This window comes from Scyliorhinus canicula, chromosome 15 (genome assembly GCF_902713615.1).
Source record: "Scyliorhinus canicula chromosome 15, sScyCan1.1, whole genome shotgun sequence".
NCBI classification, from domain to species: domain Eukaryota; kingdom Metazoa; phylum Chordata; class Chondrichthyes; order Carcharhiniformes; family Scyliorhinidae; genus Scyliorhinus; species Scyliorhinus canicula.
In genome coordinates, this window is record NC_052160.1 from 4,362,152 (window position 1) to 4,376,979 (window position 14,828).

Below are 14,828 nucleotides of genomic sequence, written 5' to 3' on the forward strand. Positions count from 1 at the left end.
TCCATGCTCTCTGCCATTTCCGGAACCCTCCATCCAGCCTTCCCGGGGCAAACCGGTGATTATTACAGATTGGAGACCAGGCTGATGCTCCCTCCGCTCCCACATGTCTCCTCCATTGCCCCCAGACTCCCAGGGCCGCCACCAGCACGGGGCTGGTGGAGTACCGTGCCAGCGGGAATGGGAGAGGGGCCGTTACCAATGCCCCCAAACTAGTGCCCTTGCATGATGCCGCCTCCACACCGACCCACCACCCACTTCCTAATTATGGCTATATTCGCCGCCCAGTAATAATTACTAAAGTTCGGGAGTGCCAGCGCGCCCTCCCCCGGCTCCGCTCGAGCATCGCCTTTTTTACTCGCGGAGTCTTACCCACCCATACAAAACCAGTGATCATCTTATTGACCCGTTTAAAGAAGGACCGTGGAATAAAGATGGGGAGACTGAAACACAAACAGGAATCTCGGGAGGACCGTCATTTTCACTGTCTGCACCCTCCCAGCTTGTGACAACGGGAGCGCGTCCCACCTTCAGAAATCGTCCTTCATTTGGTCTACTAATCGGGCCAAATTTAACTTGTGTAGCCGTTCCCATTCCCGCGCCACCTGAATGCCTAGGTACTGAAAAGAACATAATTCTAACTGAATTAAGTAATTTTGTAGGATGTTTAATTTTGCAGCATCTAACAAAAAAGTAAATGTTTTAAACTATCTTCTGCCAACATCCATTACTGAGGAGCAAAGAAAATCCCAACTTTTTATCTTAATTGTGCACAGTCTCCTTCTCTCCGTCGCTCCTTCTGCACTGATTCAACAAATAGAACAGTACAGCACAGAACAGGCCCTTCAGCCCTCGATGTTGTGCCGAGCAATGGGTTGAAAGTCTCATGAGTTCTTTTCTCCAGGATTGAAACCATTCTGTTTGGCCGCCTCTGTGGATCCACCCTAGCCCTGATCCCACATATTTAGTTGCCCTTCTCTCATAACTTCCCTGAACTCAACTATGCATGAGATCCACCTGCTTCCCCTATTCTCACCAAATTGAACAACCTCCAGCTCCGTGCTACCTGACATTGCAAATCTTCAGGGTCTATACCTGTCCTTTTCAAAATTAGTCATACTACCTTCCACAAACAAAACAACTCTATCCTTACGTCTACCTCCAAACACTTTTTCTCCTTAAGCACTTGAGCTTGTTGCCTGTTTTCTCGGCAGTTCCAAGTTTGAATCTCACTAATCAAGGAGTCAGCCCCTCCAGAGAACCAACATTTTCATAACCAAAGTCAAACGATATCCCATGTGACTGCGACATTGTGTTCCATCCTTCCTCTTCAGTCTCAATCTCTCTCCAAGATTTAATAGTAAACCACAAACTTCCTGTTCTCTTACCTCTTGATTAACTCTCATCCATCTGCTCATAGAGCAGATATCCAGTCTTGACTGAACCGCAGTTTTCTCAAGTTAAATAATTATAGGACTGACGATATTATTTTCTGCCTCAGCAAAATTCCTTGCCTATGCTACCAATTCAGTCTCTTGTCCCGGCTGAAGCGGTCTGTGTGGCCACCACCTTATTTGAACCTGAATAAGTTTTGATCCCGTAATCTCTCCATCAGAAAAGCTGTTTACTCCACCTTCACAACTCACTTCTGTGGCGGCCTCTGCATCTGTTGCTGAAGCTCTTGTGCATCTTTACCCTCCTTTCCTGCCTCTGCCAAAGTTCTCTAGGTTGGCATCCCCCATCTTCCACCTTACATGAACTGGGGTTGCTGCCCAGAGGAGTGCCTTGATGGGTCTTGGGAGGAAGCATATAGGATTAGTTTGTGCTTATTCCAGAGGGTTCAAGTTCAGACCAGTGACTGGAACGTGGTAGTTTTATTTGTTCTATGAACTCAAAGTGCAAGTTTGTTATTTCTTAGAGGTGGAGAAGTAGTGTCATCTGTCCTGTGTTCTTTAAGTTTCCACATCTTATTACAGTCTCTCCCAGCTACAGTTTAATATTTTAAAAATAAATTTAGAGTACCCAATTATTTTTTTTCCAATTAAGGGGCAATTTAGCGTGGTCAATCCACCTAACCTGCACATCTTTTTGTGTTGCGGGGGTGAAACCCATGGAGAGAATGTGCAAACTCCACACGGACAGTGACCCAGGGCCAGGTTTTGAACCCGGGTCCTCAGTGCTGTGAGGCAGCAGAGCTAACCCCTGTGCCACATGCCTCCCTACAGTTTAATATCTAATGTGTTTCTCTATCACACGGACTCTCAGTGTTATCCCTGCTTCCTCTACTTACAGATGCTGTCAGACCCACTGAGTGATTGTTTGCGATAGGGATTTGGCTGGATGACAGGAAAGAAGGAAGAGCCTGAGGTCCCAAGGCAGGACTTAAGAGCGATAACCAAAGTGCAGTCACGGGTGGGCACGGGAGGAAAGGGGCTGGCTTAGCACAGTGGGCTAAACAGCTGGCTTGTAATGCAGAAGAATGCCAGCAGCGCGGGTTCAAATCCCATACCGGCCTCCCCGAACAGGCGCCGGAATGTGGCGACTGGGGCTTTTCACAGTAACTTCATTGAAGCCTACTTGTGACAATAAGCGATTATTATATTAAAGCATGTCAGGTGGATATGGCAGATTTTTCCAGTAGATGATCTGGTTGTGAACAGGATGGGGAGTTAAAGGTCAGGTTCTGTGATGAGAGGCCAGAGGTGATAACAATTTGGAACAACTGTGAACTAGTGTCGGCCTTCAGTAAGGGATGTGGCGAGGACGTAGATCCAGGAGCTCTTTGAAGAGCAGTAGGAGTAAGTTTGGTTCTGGCAAAGAGTTGACCAGGAACTAGCAGGGTTAGTCTCGGGATCCAGTGTTGATGTGTAGTGACAGGATGGGTACTGGTGGATCTGGGAGTGAGACCCAAGGTGTGGCGATCAGTGAACTCCAAAAAGTTGGAGTTAAAGGTAAAAATATCTGCTCTAAACAAAGGAAAGAATAACCGCAGGGAGATGAGCACAAGGTCAGAAGTTGCAGAAGCAGCATGGTATCACAGTTGCTTCACAGCTCCAGGATCCCAGGTTCGATTCCCGGTTTGAGTCGCTGTTGGTGCAGAGTCTGCACGTTCTCCCTGTGACTGCGTGGGTTTCCTCCGGGTGCTCCGGTTTTCTCCCACAGTCCAAAGATGTGCGGGTTGGTGGATTGGCTAAGATAAATTCCCCTTAGTGTACAAAAAGGTTAAGTGGGGTTACGGGGATAGGGTGGAGGTGTGGGCTTAAGTGGGGTCCTCTTTCCAAGGGCCAGTGCACACTCGATGGGCCGAATGGCCTCCTGCACTGTAAATTCTGTGGTTCTGTGCTTAAATCCTCCCACACAACCCAGTGAAGAGTGGCAGAGGATTTCTGAAGGATGGGTGAGGTCACTGGCCATGGAGAAGCACAGAATGGGGTTGCACTGTAGGGAAGGTCAGAGTTCGCTCAGGATAAGGTCAAAATTCCCAGCTTGGCAGCAGAGAACTGATCCCACAGAAACAAAAGCAAAGTTCCCTCCCGGCAGGATTTCCGTTAGAAGTAATGTGCTTTAATCTGGAAGAGAGAGACAGTGCAGTGAGGAATGCAATGACAGTAAGAAAGCACTGGTGAAGCTGGGCGACATTCAAATAAAATACATCACCCCAAAAGGCAGCGGAGAAATAGAATTTGGCCCAAAATGAAAATGGATGGTGTCCTTCTTCAAAGCTGCCTCGTTTCAGTCCCGTTATAATTATTTCGGCCATAAAAAGAACATTTTGCTGTATTCTGTTCAAATCATTCTCATCGCTGGATCGCACAAAGATCTTTGATGATAACAACCTTTCCTTGCCCAGGTTCATTTTTAATTGAATTCCCATTTGACCATTTGGTGGGATTCCAGAGTATTGGTTTGGAGATTACCAGTTGTGACCACTGGGCCACAGGAGGAACCCACTGAACAAGATGTGACCATCAATCTGAGGAACAGCTGGTATTTTGGAGAGAGACACTGGTCCCTCTTTCAAATCACTGTTTAATGACACTGAACTCCGATTATATTTTGAAATAAGTACTGTGCACAAATCTACAGAACAAGACAACACATCCATGGGCGTTAATGCAACAGTCCATTTTAAAGAAACGGTTTTAAGAACTTAATGAAAGTTGCACTGCTGTGAACAGCTCGGAAGTGGTTCTTGACCCGATGCTTTGCTGCAGGCAGAGATAATTGATCAGTAATTGATTATTCATTTAAGTAATTGTAACCAGCTTTAAGTTTGTGACTGAAGTATTGGGAGGTTTAGAAAGGCTGACCCCTCTCCTCTCAAGGGCTGGGCTGGGCTGGGGTGGGGGGTCATATTTCTAAGTGATTGGTGTCAAAAAATGAACACACGAAATCGCTTCGGGGTGAAGTCAGTTGGATTCACTGTAAATATGTCCTTTATGGGCAAGGTAACTATCTGAACAGATTAGGAGATGAGTGCCCCTAATAAGTTTGCAGTATTCGCGTCAACAGTTGGACAACCAATTAAACCATATTTAGTATCGCGTTGATGTCTCAATGGTTCATATCCGGAATTCCATAGCATATCCCATATTCCCTTTTTGGGGTTTAATCCTGCTGGCATTCAGTAAACAGCACAGAGACACTGAGCAACAATGTCTTTTCCTTTGTCCAACACTCCATTGAGGCGCCTTCCAATGCTTCTAGCTTATGTTTAAGCCCTTGCCCCTGATTCTCACCCCCTCAATGCTGTGCCCCTGGGTGGGCGAGTTTCCAATTCCGTCCCCGGGAATTCCCCGTGGAGGCCGGATTTGGACCCAGCCCAGGGTGAGCTGTTGGCCGAGACGGTACCCTGGCCTGAGCCCAGTTCCTGCCCACACAGCCGGGGCAGGCTGGGGGGGGGGCAGAGTGAAGTGGGGCAGGCTTGGGGGGGGGGCAGAGTGAAGTGGGGCAGGCTTGGGGGGGGGGGCAGAGTGAAGTGGGGCAGGCTTGGGGGGGGGCAGAGTGAAGTGGGGCAGGCTTGGGGGGGGCAGAGTGAAGTGGGGCAGGCTTGGGGGGGGGCAGAGTGAAGTGGGGCAGGCTTGGGGGGGGCAGAGTGAAGTGGGGCAGGCTTGGGGGGCAGAGTGAAGTGGGGCAGGCTGGGGGCAGAGTGAAGTGGGGCAGGCTGGGGGGGGGCAGAGTGAAGTGGGGCAGGCTGGGGGCAGAGTGAAGTGGGGCAGGCTTGGGGGGGCAGAGTGAAGTGGGGCAGGCTGCTGGGGGGGCAGAGTGAAGTGGGGCAGGCTGCTGGGGGGGGCAGAGTGAAGTGGGGCAGGCTGGGGGGGCAGAGTGAAGTGGGGCAGGCTGGGGGGGGCAGAGTGAAGTGGGGCAGGCTGGGGCAGAGTGAAGTGGGGCAGGCTGGGGGCAGAGTGAAGTGGGGCAGGCTGCTGGGGGGGCCAGAGTGAAGTGGGGCAGGCTGGGGGGGGGGGGGCAGAGTGAAGTGGGGCAGGCTGGGGGGGCAGAGTGAAGTGGGGGGCAGAGTGAAGTGGGGGGCAGAGTGAAGTGGGGCAGGCTGGGGGGGGCAGAGTGAAGTGGGGCAGGCTGGGGGCAGAGTGAAGTGGGGCAGGCTGGGGGCAGAGTGAAGTGGGGCAGGCTGGGGGCAGAGTGAAGTGGGGCAGGCTGGGGGCAGAGTGAAGTGGGGCAGGCTGGGGGCAGAGTGAAGTGGGGCAGGCTGGGGGCAGAGTGAAGTGGGGCAGGCTGGGGGCAGAGTGAAGTGGAAGTGGGAGAATGCTAGACTGTGCAGCAGGAGACGCTGTTGTGAAACTGGGATTGAAGGATCTGCTTCCACTCACTGGAGATTTTATTGGGAAAAAGGCTTGGTGTTTGAAAAATGAATAAAGATAGTCTGAACCTTGAGAACGGAATTCAAGAAAAGAATAACAGAAATGCTTTGCCAAACAGGACATACCCCCAAAATGTCCTTCTGTGGGAAATCAAACAGCAATTAATGTGGCAGATAATTCTAATTTACTAATTGTATAGGTGGAGTGTAAAAGTGTTGAGAATATGATGTGTTATTCAGGTTGGATACAGTAAGTGACGGGAGGTTTTTTTCCCAGTTGGGAGGAGTTACCCCGCCCCATGTTAATCCAGGCGCCCTGTTTAAATAGTGAGGAGCGGGGTTCCCGCTTACTCGGCGCTTCCGACGGGGTGTGTGCTGCTGTCCATTCACATTGGGAACCTGATCAGCTTTCCGTTCCAGCCAGTCTTCAGTAAGTAAGCAGGACAAAACGTGAGGTTGCATTCCTGTTACAGAATTCATTTGAGCAAGGATTCAGAAAACGGAACTCTGTTTCCCGCTGTGGGTTTAAAGTGTTTATAGATCGCTGCTAAAGTAGTGTTTACAGCGTTAAGTGATTAGTCAACAGTAATTGGGATGGCTGGCACAGTAATCGCAGTGGTCAGCAGTATTGTGTCAGTAACTGGTACAGTAATCATTACAGCATTAGTGGTTAGGTTAATCTGTATAGTTACTGTATGACATTTACAGTAATCACTAGTTACAATTACTAATAAGGGATATTAATCAACAGCAATGTTTATAGTGACTACTCTTAATGTTGTGTCAAGAGGAACAGGCATATTGTGGAGTCTGGTTGGGACATTTATGACCTGTACACGTATCCCATGTACAGAATGCCGGTGTTGTAAAACTTCTTGCCTAGTACAGACTGGGATGAAGTCATTAACCTTGCCCGAGAAGGTAACGCGGAGCTCCATCAGCTCTAGGAAGCAGGACATGAAGGAGCTTTGCACCACACCCAGCCCTTCTATATGCCCGGGTATTTTAACACAGGCATTCCAGACTGAGCTAGCACGGAGAGGTCGGGCCGAATGGCCTCTTTCCCCCGCTGTAGCCATTCTGTGACTGAGTCGAAACTATAATAACTCATTTGCCTATGTAGAAATCTGTCCAATGTACTTAGACCCATTGGCACCAAAGTTCCCCAATTCAAGGATAAGTTTAAATGGAAATGATTAGTGATTGGACCCAACCCGTCTGCGTCTTTTTATGATGTAGGAACCGAACAATTGAACCGTGAAGTTAGTTTGTAAAGAGCTTTCCCTCTTCCTTGTACCTGGGCAGGCTGCTACCGCAATGTATCAAACCTAGAGGACATTGTTAAATATCTGGAAGGTACAGTTAACCGTGTCCAAAGCGCCTGTCCTTATTTGATTAAAATCCCGCTTGTTGCCCAGTTTGACGTGAATATCCAGCATCTCATTATGGCATTTCCTAAAAAGGAGTTCAGCTGGGTTTGTTTGTAACTCGCTCTCATTACGTTTCTCAGTAATCACTAGTTTGGGGCAACATCACCATACATGGTAACAAAGTGCGTGGAGGATAGGGTTTAAATTCTATATCATTCACATGACGGAATTTTGAATATTTAAAGTAATCACCCAACCCTGCAAAGTAATCACCTCGCAAATGTAAAAATTCTAAAATAGAAATCCCCCCCCCCGCTCGACCAGGAGACGTTTTCATTAATCAGCCACTTTATTAAGGATTCCTCTTTTATTTAAAAAAAAGACGAAACACATTTCTTGAAAGTTGGTCACAAACGTATGGAAGCTGCCAGAGCGGAAGGTGTTCAAAGAGAGGATTACTGTCAGAGCAATGTGTGCAGAACGCTGGCCTGGAAATAATTCCCTATTTTCAGAGATTCCGGGTACTCGAGTGTACAAGAAGTTTGCTCGCTTTACCCCTGGCTCCCACTCTGCTGTTGGAGCGAATTCAGCAAGATTCTGAAGTCTGGCTGCTTCCTGCAATGTTCCCAACAGGTTTAAAGTCCAGACTATCCCCACGCACGTTAGTTATAACAGAACACATGATCCGTTTGGGTTTCATTTTAGTTCCCGTTATATTAACGGGAGGTTTGCAATCTCTGTCTCTATGATGGCCCCATACATGTTTCAGATGATCACTCGCGGCCAGGGCTAAACAGAGCTTTTAAAAGTCCCGAGAGTTAATTAGACCGCCTGAGAACTTTTCCAATGTTTCATAGTTAACTTTTTCATAGAAAAATTGGTTGTTCCCACCCACTCGTTCACCATGAACCCTGTCCCTGGATCCTGAGACCAGTGATCCCAGTCTAACTGTCTCTCACCACCAATCAAATAAAGTATTCAAATTCCATTTAACAGGACACTTTTTTTTCTGCATCCTGTGCAGCCTTGATTGCTCTTTTCTAGACCAGTTTAAAGCAGGCACTGGAAATATGGTCCGCACGCTGGCAGGAAGAATATTGAACCTAATCCTGCAAACTTTGTTTCTGACCCCCAAAATGTTTTTATTTGTTCACATCTGTACATGACCAGCATTTCTTGCCCATCCTGAGCTGACTTTGAGGATGTGGGTGTGAGCCACCTTTTTGGTTAGGTTAGGTAATTTGGACATTCTGAATTCTCTCCCTCTGTGTACCCGAACAGGCGCCGGAATGTGGTGATGAGGGGATTTCCACAGTAACTTCATTGCAGTGTTAATGTAAGCCTACTTGTGAAAATAAATATTGTTATTGAGCCTCTGTAACAGAGAGGGTCTTCTCAAAGAGCTGGTTTGATTTGGATACAACTGGGTGCCTTGCTCAACCATTTCAGAGGGCAGTGATTGCTCTTGGACTGGTGTCACATAGTCCAGATCAGGAAAGGCTGGCAGATTTCCCTCCCTAAAGGATATTAATGAGCTAAACTTTTTTTTTAACAATCTGGTAGGTTCATGGTACTTGCTTTACAGACCAGATTCATTTAATTCAATTTAAATTCACCACCCATTCTTCCCTGGGCCCTTAATATTTCCAATTTTCATAAGAGATTAGGCAATGGCCAACTTTACAATGGCAATCAATGCTAATCTTTAATTAACCAACTGGAATTAATGAAGCTGACATGGTTTGGGCTGTTTGCTTACTTGAGATGCTCTCTGCAAGGAGCCGTGTCTGATGATGCACATTTTTCTGAATCCTGGCAAGGTGGGTTAGCTCATGAGTTGTTCTGGCATTGAAATTCAACAAGCATTCTTGCTGAACATGAGCCAGTAGACCATCCCAGAATGCTAAGGGATTTGAATTGAGTTTTTTTTTTTTGTTATGGGTTGCTAGACATGGTAAAATTGAAATGTGTGTTGTCCAAGTAAGAGTTAAAATAGCAACTACTGCAAGGTGATGGCATTTCTCGGGTTTGAATTTTGCAGGGCGGCATAACAGTTAGCACTGCTGCCTCACGATGCCGAGGACCCGGATTCAATCCCGACCCTGGGTCACTGTCCGCATGGAGTTTGCACATTCTCCCCATGTCTGCGTGAGCCTCACCCCCACAACCCAAAAAGATGTGCAGGGTAGGTGGATTGGCCGCCCTAAATCGCCCCTAAAAAGTTGGACAAGAAATTAATTGGATACCTCCAAAGTTATTTTTTTTTTTTAAGTCTGAATTCTGTTGGAAGGATAGCACTTTCTTTGCAAACAGTCTTTCGAAATCTGGATGTGTTTACCTCCCAAAGCTTGCCTGTTGGCCCCATCATGGATTAGTTTATCAAAATATTGAGGTGAAGTTGAAGAGGTCGGGTCACATTTCCAAGCTGGAATCTTATTGAAACTGCAGAGCATTTGGCAATATGTCTTCAGTACTGTTTTTGACATTGTCTGTGTAAATGTATATATATTTTTAAGTGTGTATTCTTTTATGAAATGTGTGTTTTTTGCCTCACTATATACAATGAATTGAGATTGGCATTGGATATATATATACAAAATATGATTGATTCAGAAAGTATACTAAGCATTGTCATCAAATGTGTTGACTGTGATTTTGACCTATTTGGATTGCCTCCTTGCCAAAAAAGTACTGTCGCTGCCAGCTGTAAAAATTCACCATCTTTAAATGTACAAAGCTAATTAAAATCCCTGGGAAATTCCTCTCTGCCTCATTTGCAGTTAATCCGCACCCAGTCCATTGCAATTGATTTTCAAGTAATTAGATTTATCAATTTCATTCTCCAAAGACACCAGACGGTTTATATTAGTGCAACATTGAAACATGTTGACGCAGTGGGTTGCTGCAGTTGCCCTGAGTATTTTGTTGAAGCAAATGTGTGTGGATGTGGCTACAAGAGCAGATCAGAGGCTGGGAATTCGGCAGTGAGTAACTCTCCTCTGACGTTCCAAAGGCTGTCTCCACCATCCTGCAAGACAGAAGTCAGGAGTGTGATAGAATACTCTCCACTTATCTGGATTAGTGGAGCTCTAACAATACTCTAGAGGCTCGACGACAGCAGACAATGCAGCCCGCTTGATTGCCACCCCATCTACCATTTTACTCTTCTTTCACACATAGTGGCAGCAGAGTGCACCATCTCTCAGATGCACTGTAGCAACTCTCCAAACCTCCTTGGACAGTACCTTCCAAACCCGTGCCCTCTACCACCCAAGGTCAAGAGCAGTAGATACACAGGAACACCACCATCTGCCTCTCAAAGCCACACACCATCCAGACTTCGAAATACCTCATAGTTTCTTCACTATGGTTGAGAAATACTTTTCGCTGTACCTCGGTACACATGACAATAAACAAATCCAATCCAATCCAATGAACTCTTGTCTAACAGCAATGTGATGTACCTACACCACATAGACTGCAGTGGCTCATGAGGGGGACTCACCACCGTCTTCCCGAGGGAAATTAGATGAAGCTAATAAATGTTGGCCTAGCCAGCAATGCCCACATCCCACAAACAAATGAATTCTAAAGAGGAAGGAATCTGACAAGATGTAGTGACTGCCTTGATGAAATAAATCATTCACACTCCATACCAGGGCCACAAATAATGATGAGTCCTTTCGAGAAAAGTACTGAATTTGATTTGATTTTATTGTCACATGTACAGGGAAAAGTATTTTTCTGAGGCCAGGGGAATGTACACAGTACGTATATATAGAAAAAAAAATAAAAAGCGACAAGAGTACATTGACAAATGGTACATCGACAAACAGTGATTGGTGAAGGTCGTTGGAACTTACTGCAGAATAAGTATCACCTTCAGATACAAAAGAGAAAAGGAGAGAGAATCAGGAAGAATTGGAGGAGCAGCAATGACATTGGATAGATGTGGAGTAAGCCAAGTTTCAGGTTAAATGGAAACACTTGAGCAATATGTTGTCTCACTATCAGAGCAGGAGTCTTTCAGTATGGATCACATACTAATTCTAGAAGTAGCCCCAACTACAGTGCACTGAAATAGAAGCCTGCCCTCCAAGCCTGCGCCGATCACTTATCCTATCTAGACCAACCGCCTGTATCCTTCTATACCCCGTCTGTTCATGTGTCTATCCAGATAAGTCTTAAAAGGTCGCTAACGTATCTGCCTCAACCACCTCACTTGGCAGTGCATTCCAGGCCACCACCACCCTCTGTCTAAAAAACTTCCCCTTCACATCTCCACTGAATCTTTCCCCCCTCACCTTGAACCTGTGCCCCCTTGTAAGGAAAAAGCCTCCAACTGTTCACCCTATCTATATCCCTAATAATTTTATAATCTTTGAGTTGCTTTACCAGACTAAAGCTCAGGTAGTGAAGACAAAATCAATGTCATGTTATTTTTACATAGTTTGTGCTTAGATTTGAAATCCTAAAATAATGTGCCAAATTCTTTCCTCAGGTCATTACTAAGACAGAATGGCGCAGAAATCTGCCAGCCAGGGTGGAGACGCCGATTCATTTCTCTTTGTGGATAAAACCTTCAACAATCCACTAGCCCAGGCTGACTGGTCAGCAAAGAAATTGGTTTGGGTGCCTTCGGACCGCAATGGCTTTGAAGCCGCAAGCATCAAGGAGGAAAAGGGAGATGAAGTTACTGTGGAATTGGCGGAAAATGGAAAGAAAGTTAAAGTTAATAAAGATGACATCCAGAAAATGAATCCCCCAAAGTTCTCCAAAGTAGAGGACATGGCGGAGCTAACTTGCCTGAATGAAGCATCGGTGCTGCATAATCTGAGGGAGCGCTATTACTCTGGGCTTATTTACGTGAGTAAACCATCCACTTTCAGTGTTTTAAAGCAATGTCAGCAGAAACCTTTTGTAGCTTTCGCCAAACATTAGCACATCAAAACTGGCGAGAGTGGAAATGGAATGAGTTGCTATATCTGAGTATTAACAAGGTTCAGTGTACAAGAAGAAAAAGATTGAAATCAAATGAACGTCCCAACTATAGACAACATGGGGTCAGTTATCTATGTCCACTTGGATAATGGATAATAGAACAAAGAACAATACAGCACCGGAACAGGCCCTTCAGCCCTCCAAACCTGCGCCAATCACATATCCTATTGAGACCATCCACCTGCATCCTTCTATACCCCGTCTGTTCATGTGTCTATCCAGATAGGTCTTAAAAGGTCACTAACGTATCTGCCTCAACCACCTCACTTGGCATTCCAGGCCATCACCACCCTCTGTGTAAAAATCTTTCCCCCCCCCCCCCCCCGTACATCTCCACTGAAAGTTTCCCCCCTCACCTTGAACCTGTGTCCCCTTGTAATTGTCATTTCCACCCTGGGAAAAAGCCTCCAACTATTCACCCTATCTATACCCCGAATCATTTTATAAACTTCTATCAGGTCGCTCTTTAGCCTCCATCTCTCTCGGGAGAACAATCCCAGTTTATTCAATCTCTCCACATGGCTAATGCCCTCCATACCAGGCAACATCCTGGTAAACCTTTTCTGTACTCTCTCCAAAGCCGCCACATCCTTCTGGTAGTGTGGTGACCAGAACTGGACACAGTATTTATAATTGTAACATAATTTTCAAGCTTTTATACTCGATACCCCGTTCAATGAAGGTAAGCATGCCATCTGCTTTGTTTGCCACCATTTCCACCTTTGCTGCCACTTTTAAGGACAAAGAGCAGAGGTCCCAGAACTGATCCCTGCAGAACACCACTAGTTACAGACCTTCATTCTGAAAAACACCCTTCCACTGCTGCCCTCTGTCTTCTATGGCCAAGCCAGTTCTGGGTCCATCCAGTTAGTTCACCCCTGACCCAATGTGATCTAATCTTTTGCACCAGCCTGCCATGAGGGACCTTATCAAATGTTTTACTATAGTCCACAGCCCTTCCCTCGTCAATCATTTTTGTCACCACCTCAAAAACTTCAATCACATTTGTGAGACATGACCTCCCTCGTACAAAACCATGCTGTCTGTCGCTAATAAGACCATTCACTTCCAAATGTGCATAGATCCTAGCTCTCCGAATCTTTTCCAACAATTTCACTATTACTGACGTGAAGCTCGCTGGCCTATAACTTCCCGGATTATCCTTGCAACCCTTCTTAAATAACAGTACAACATTGGCTACCCGCCAATCCTCTGGGATCTCGCCTGTGGCCAATGAGGACACAAAGATTTCTGTCAGAGGCCCAGCGATTTCATCTCTTGCCTCCCTCAGTAATGTAGAATTCTGAGAATGGGTGGAACTGAAATGACTGCCTCAGTGGACATTTCATTAAGGTATGCAAATCAGGCTCCTGCGACATAGGACCCAACTCAGTTGCCAGGTGCCAATGGCAGAGTGTGCCCCAGGCATTATCACCAGACATACAATGATCTAATGAACGTTCCTTAAAAGGTACAGCTGTGAGATATTCACAGACACGTCAGGTGGTCCTCTCTGCCCCCAACTCTCTTCCTACCTAATGCTGGCTGCTTCATAATTACCTCCCCCAAGATCATCTCCCAACTTTTCTTCCAATTTGTGGCTCTGCTCTGCAGCGTAGCAGTTGGATTTTCTGTTAACCCTACCCTGATCTGTAAGCTACCTGTAAATATTCCGTTCAGCATCTGGAGCTGGCCAATTTTATGCAATTGGGCCCAAACATTTCAATGTTTTGAACCACCCTCACTGAGAAAATATGCCCAATATCTACTGAAAATGAGAATAGTCTCCTATACATGGCTCAGCAATGAAGCAATACTTCAGCAGATATGAATCATTGTAATGTTCTATCTTTGCCAGTAGAGAGGCAACAATCTTTCACAAGCAAACCAATTAAATTAATACATTTTGTAACTGTTAAACTCAGATACTTTAGGGTGCATTAATGACCTGGAATCTGCAGTTTTAAAATGATAAAACTTATCATCATTACTGTTTAACACTGACAGCAATTTCTGGTGTCTGCACATATGTAGTTGGCATGAAAGTCTGGAAGGTGCTGTCTGCGATAACCTTCTCCCGCAGAGGATGGGTTGTTTCAATCTCTGCAGATGTAATCAACATTCGGTGATTTCAACTTTTTATGCATTGTTTTTCTGCGAAAAATATTGAACATGTTAAGCCTCGTTGAATGAGGTGTAACTGAGGTTTTTAGCCTGGACAACATCATTATTACTGCAGAACAACACATCTAGTCCTGCAAATCGAAAATGTAGAGTGTCACTCCCTCAACATGTAACAATGCCATGATTTTTAAATTTAAAAAAATAATTTCATACATTTTTGGGGAAGGCTTGAAGCAAGGGGCCTAGAGTAAACAAAACATTAAAATTCATCCAAATTAGAGAGCAGTGTTGCATAAGGGAGAAAAGGCAGTGGTAGACAGTCATGTCATTGAGAATGTGCCTATAGAAATTGCAACACAGTAGTGTAATGAAATAACTAATGTGTGTTAAACTATGGCATGTAGACAAACATAGGAACATTGGAGTAAGAATAGGCCATTCAGCCCATCGAGCCTGCTCCACCATTCAATAGGATCATGGCTGATCATCCACTTCAATGTCTTTTTCCCCACGCTATC

At 45.7% G+C, this 14,828-nt stretch overlaps 1 protein-coding gene across 3 annotated transcripts in view; it reads left to right on the forward strand.

The window, feature by feature from the left end:
• The first annotated feature begins 6,144 nt into the window (after positions 1-6,144).
• myh11b (myosin, heavy chain 11b, smooth muscle) overlaps positions 6,145-14,828 on the forward strand; it is a 165,522-nt gene continuing 156,838 nt past the window's right edge. For 2 of the 3 annotated variants that reach the window (XM_038819570.1, XM_038819568.1), the window contains exon 1: positions 11,704-12,051. In XM_038819570.1, the coding sequence (XP_038675498.1) occupies positions 11,704-12,051 (348 nt within the window). Of the gene's footprint in view, positions 6,246-11,686; positions 12,052-14,828 lie in introns of those variants that run through there. The other variant, XM_038819567.1, reaches the window with a different exon arrangement.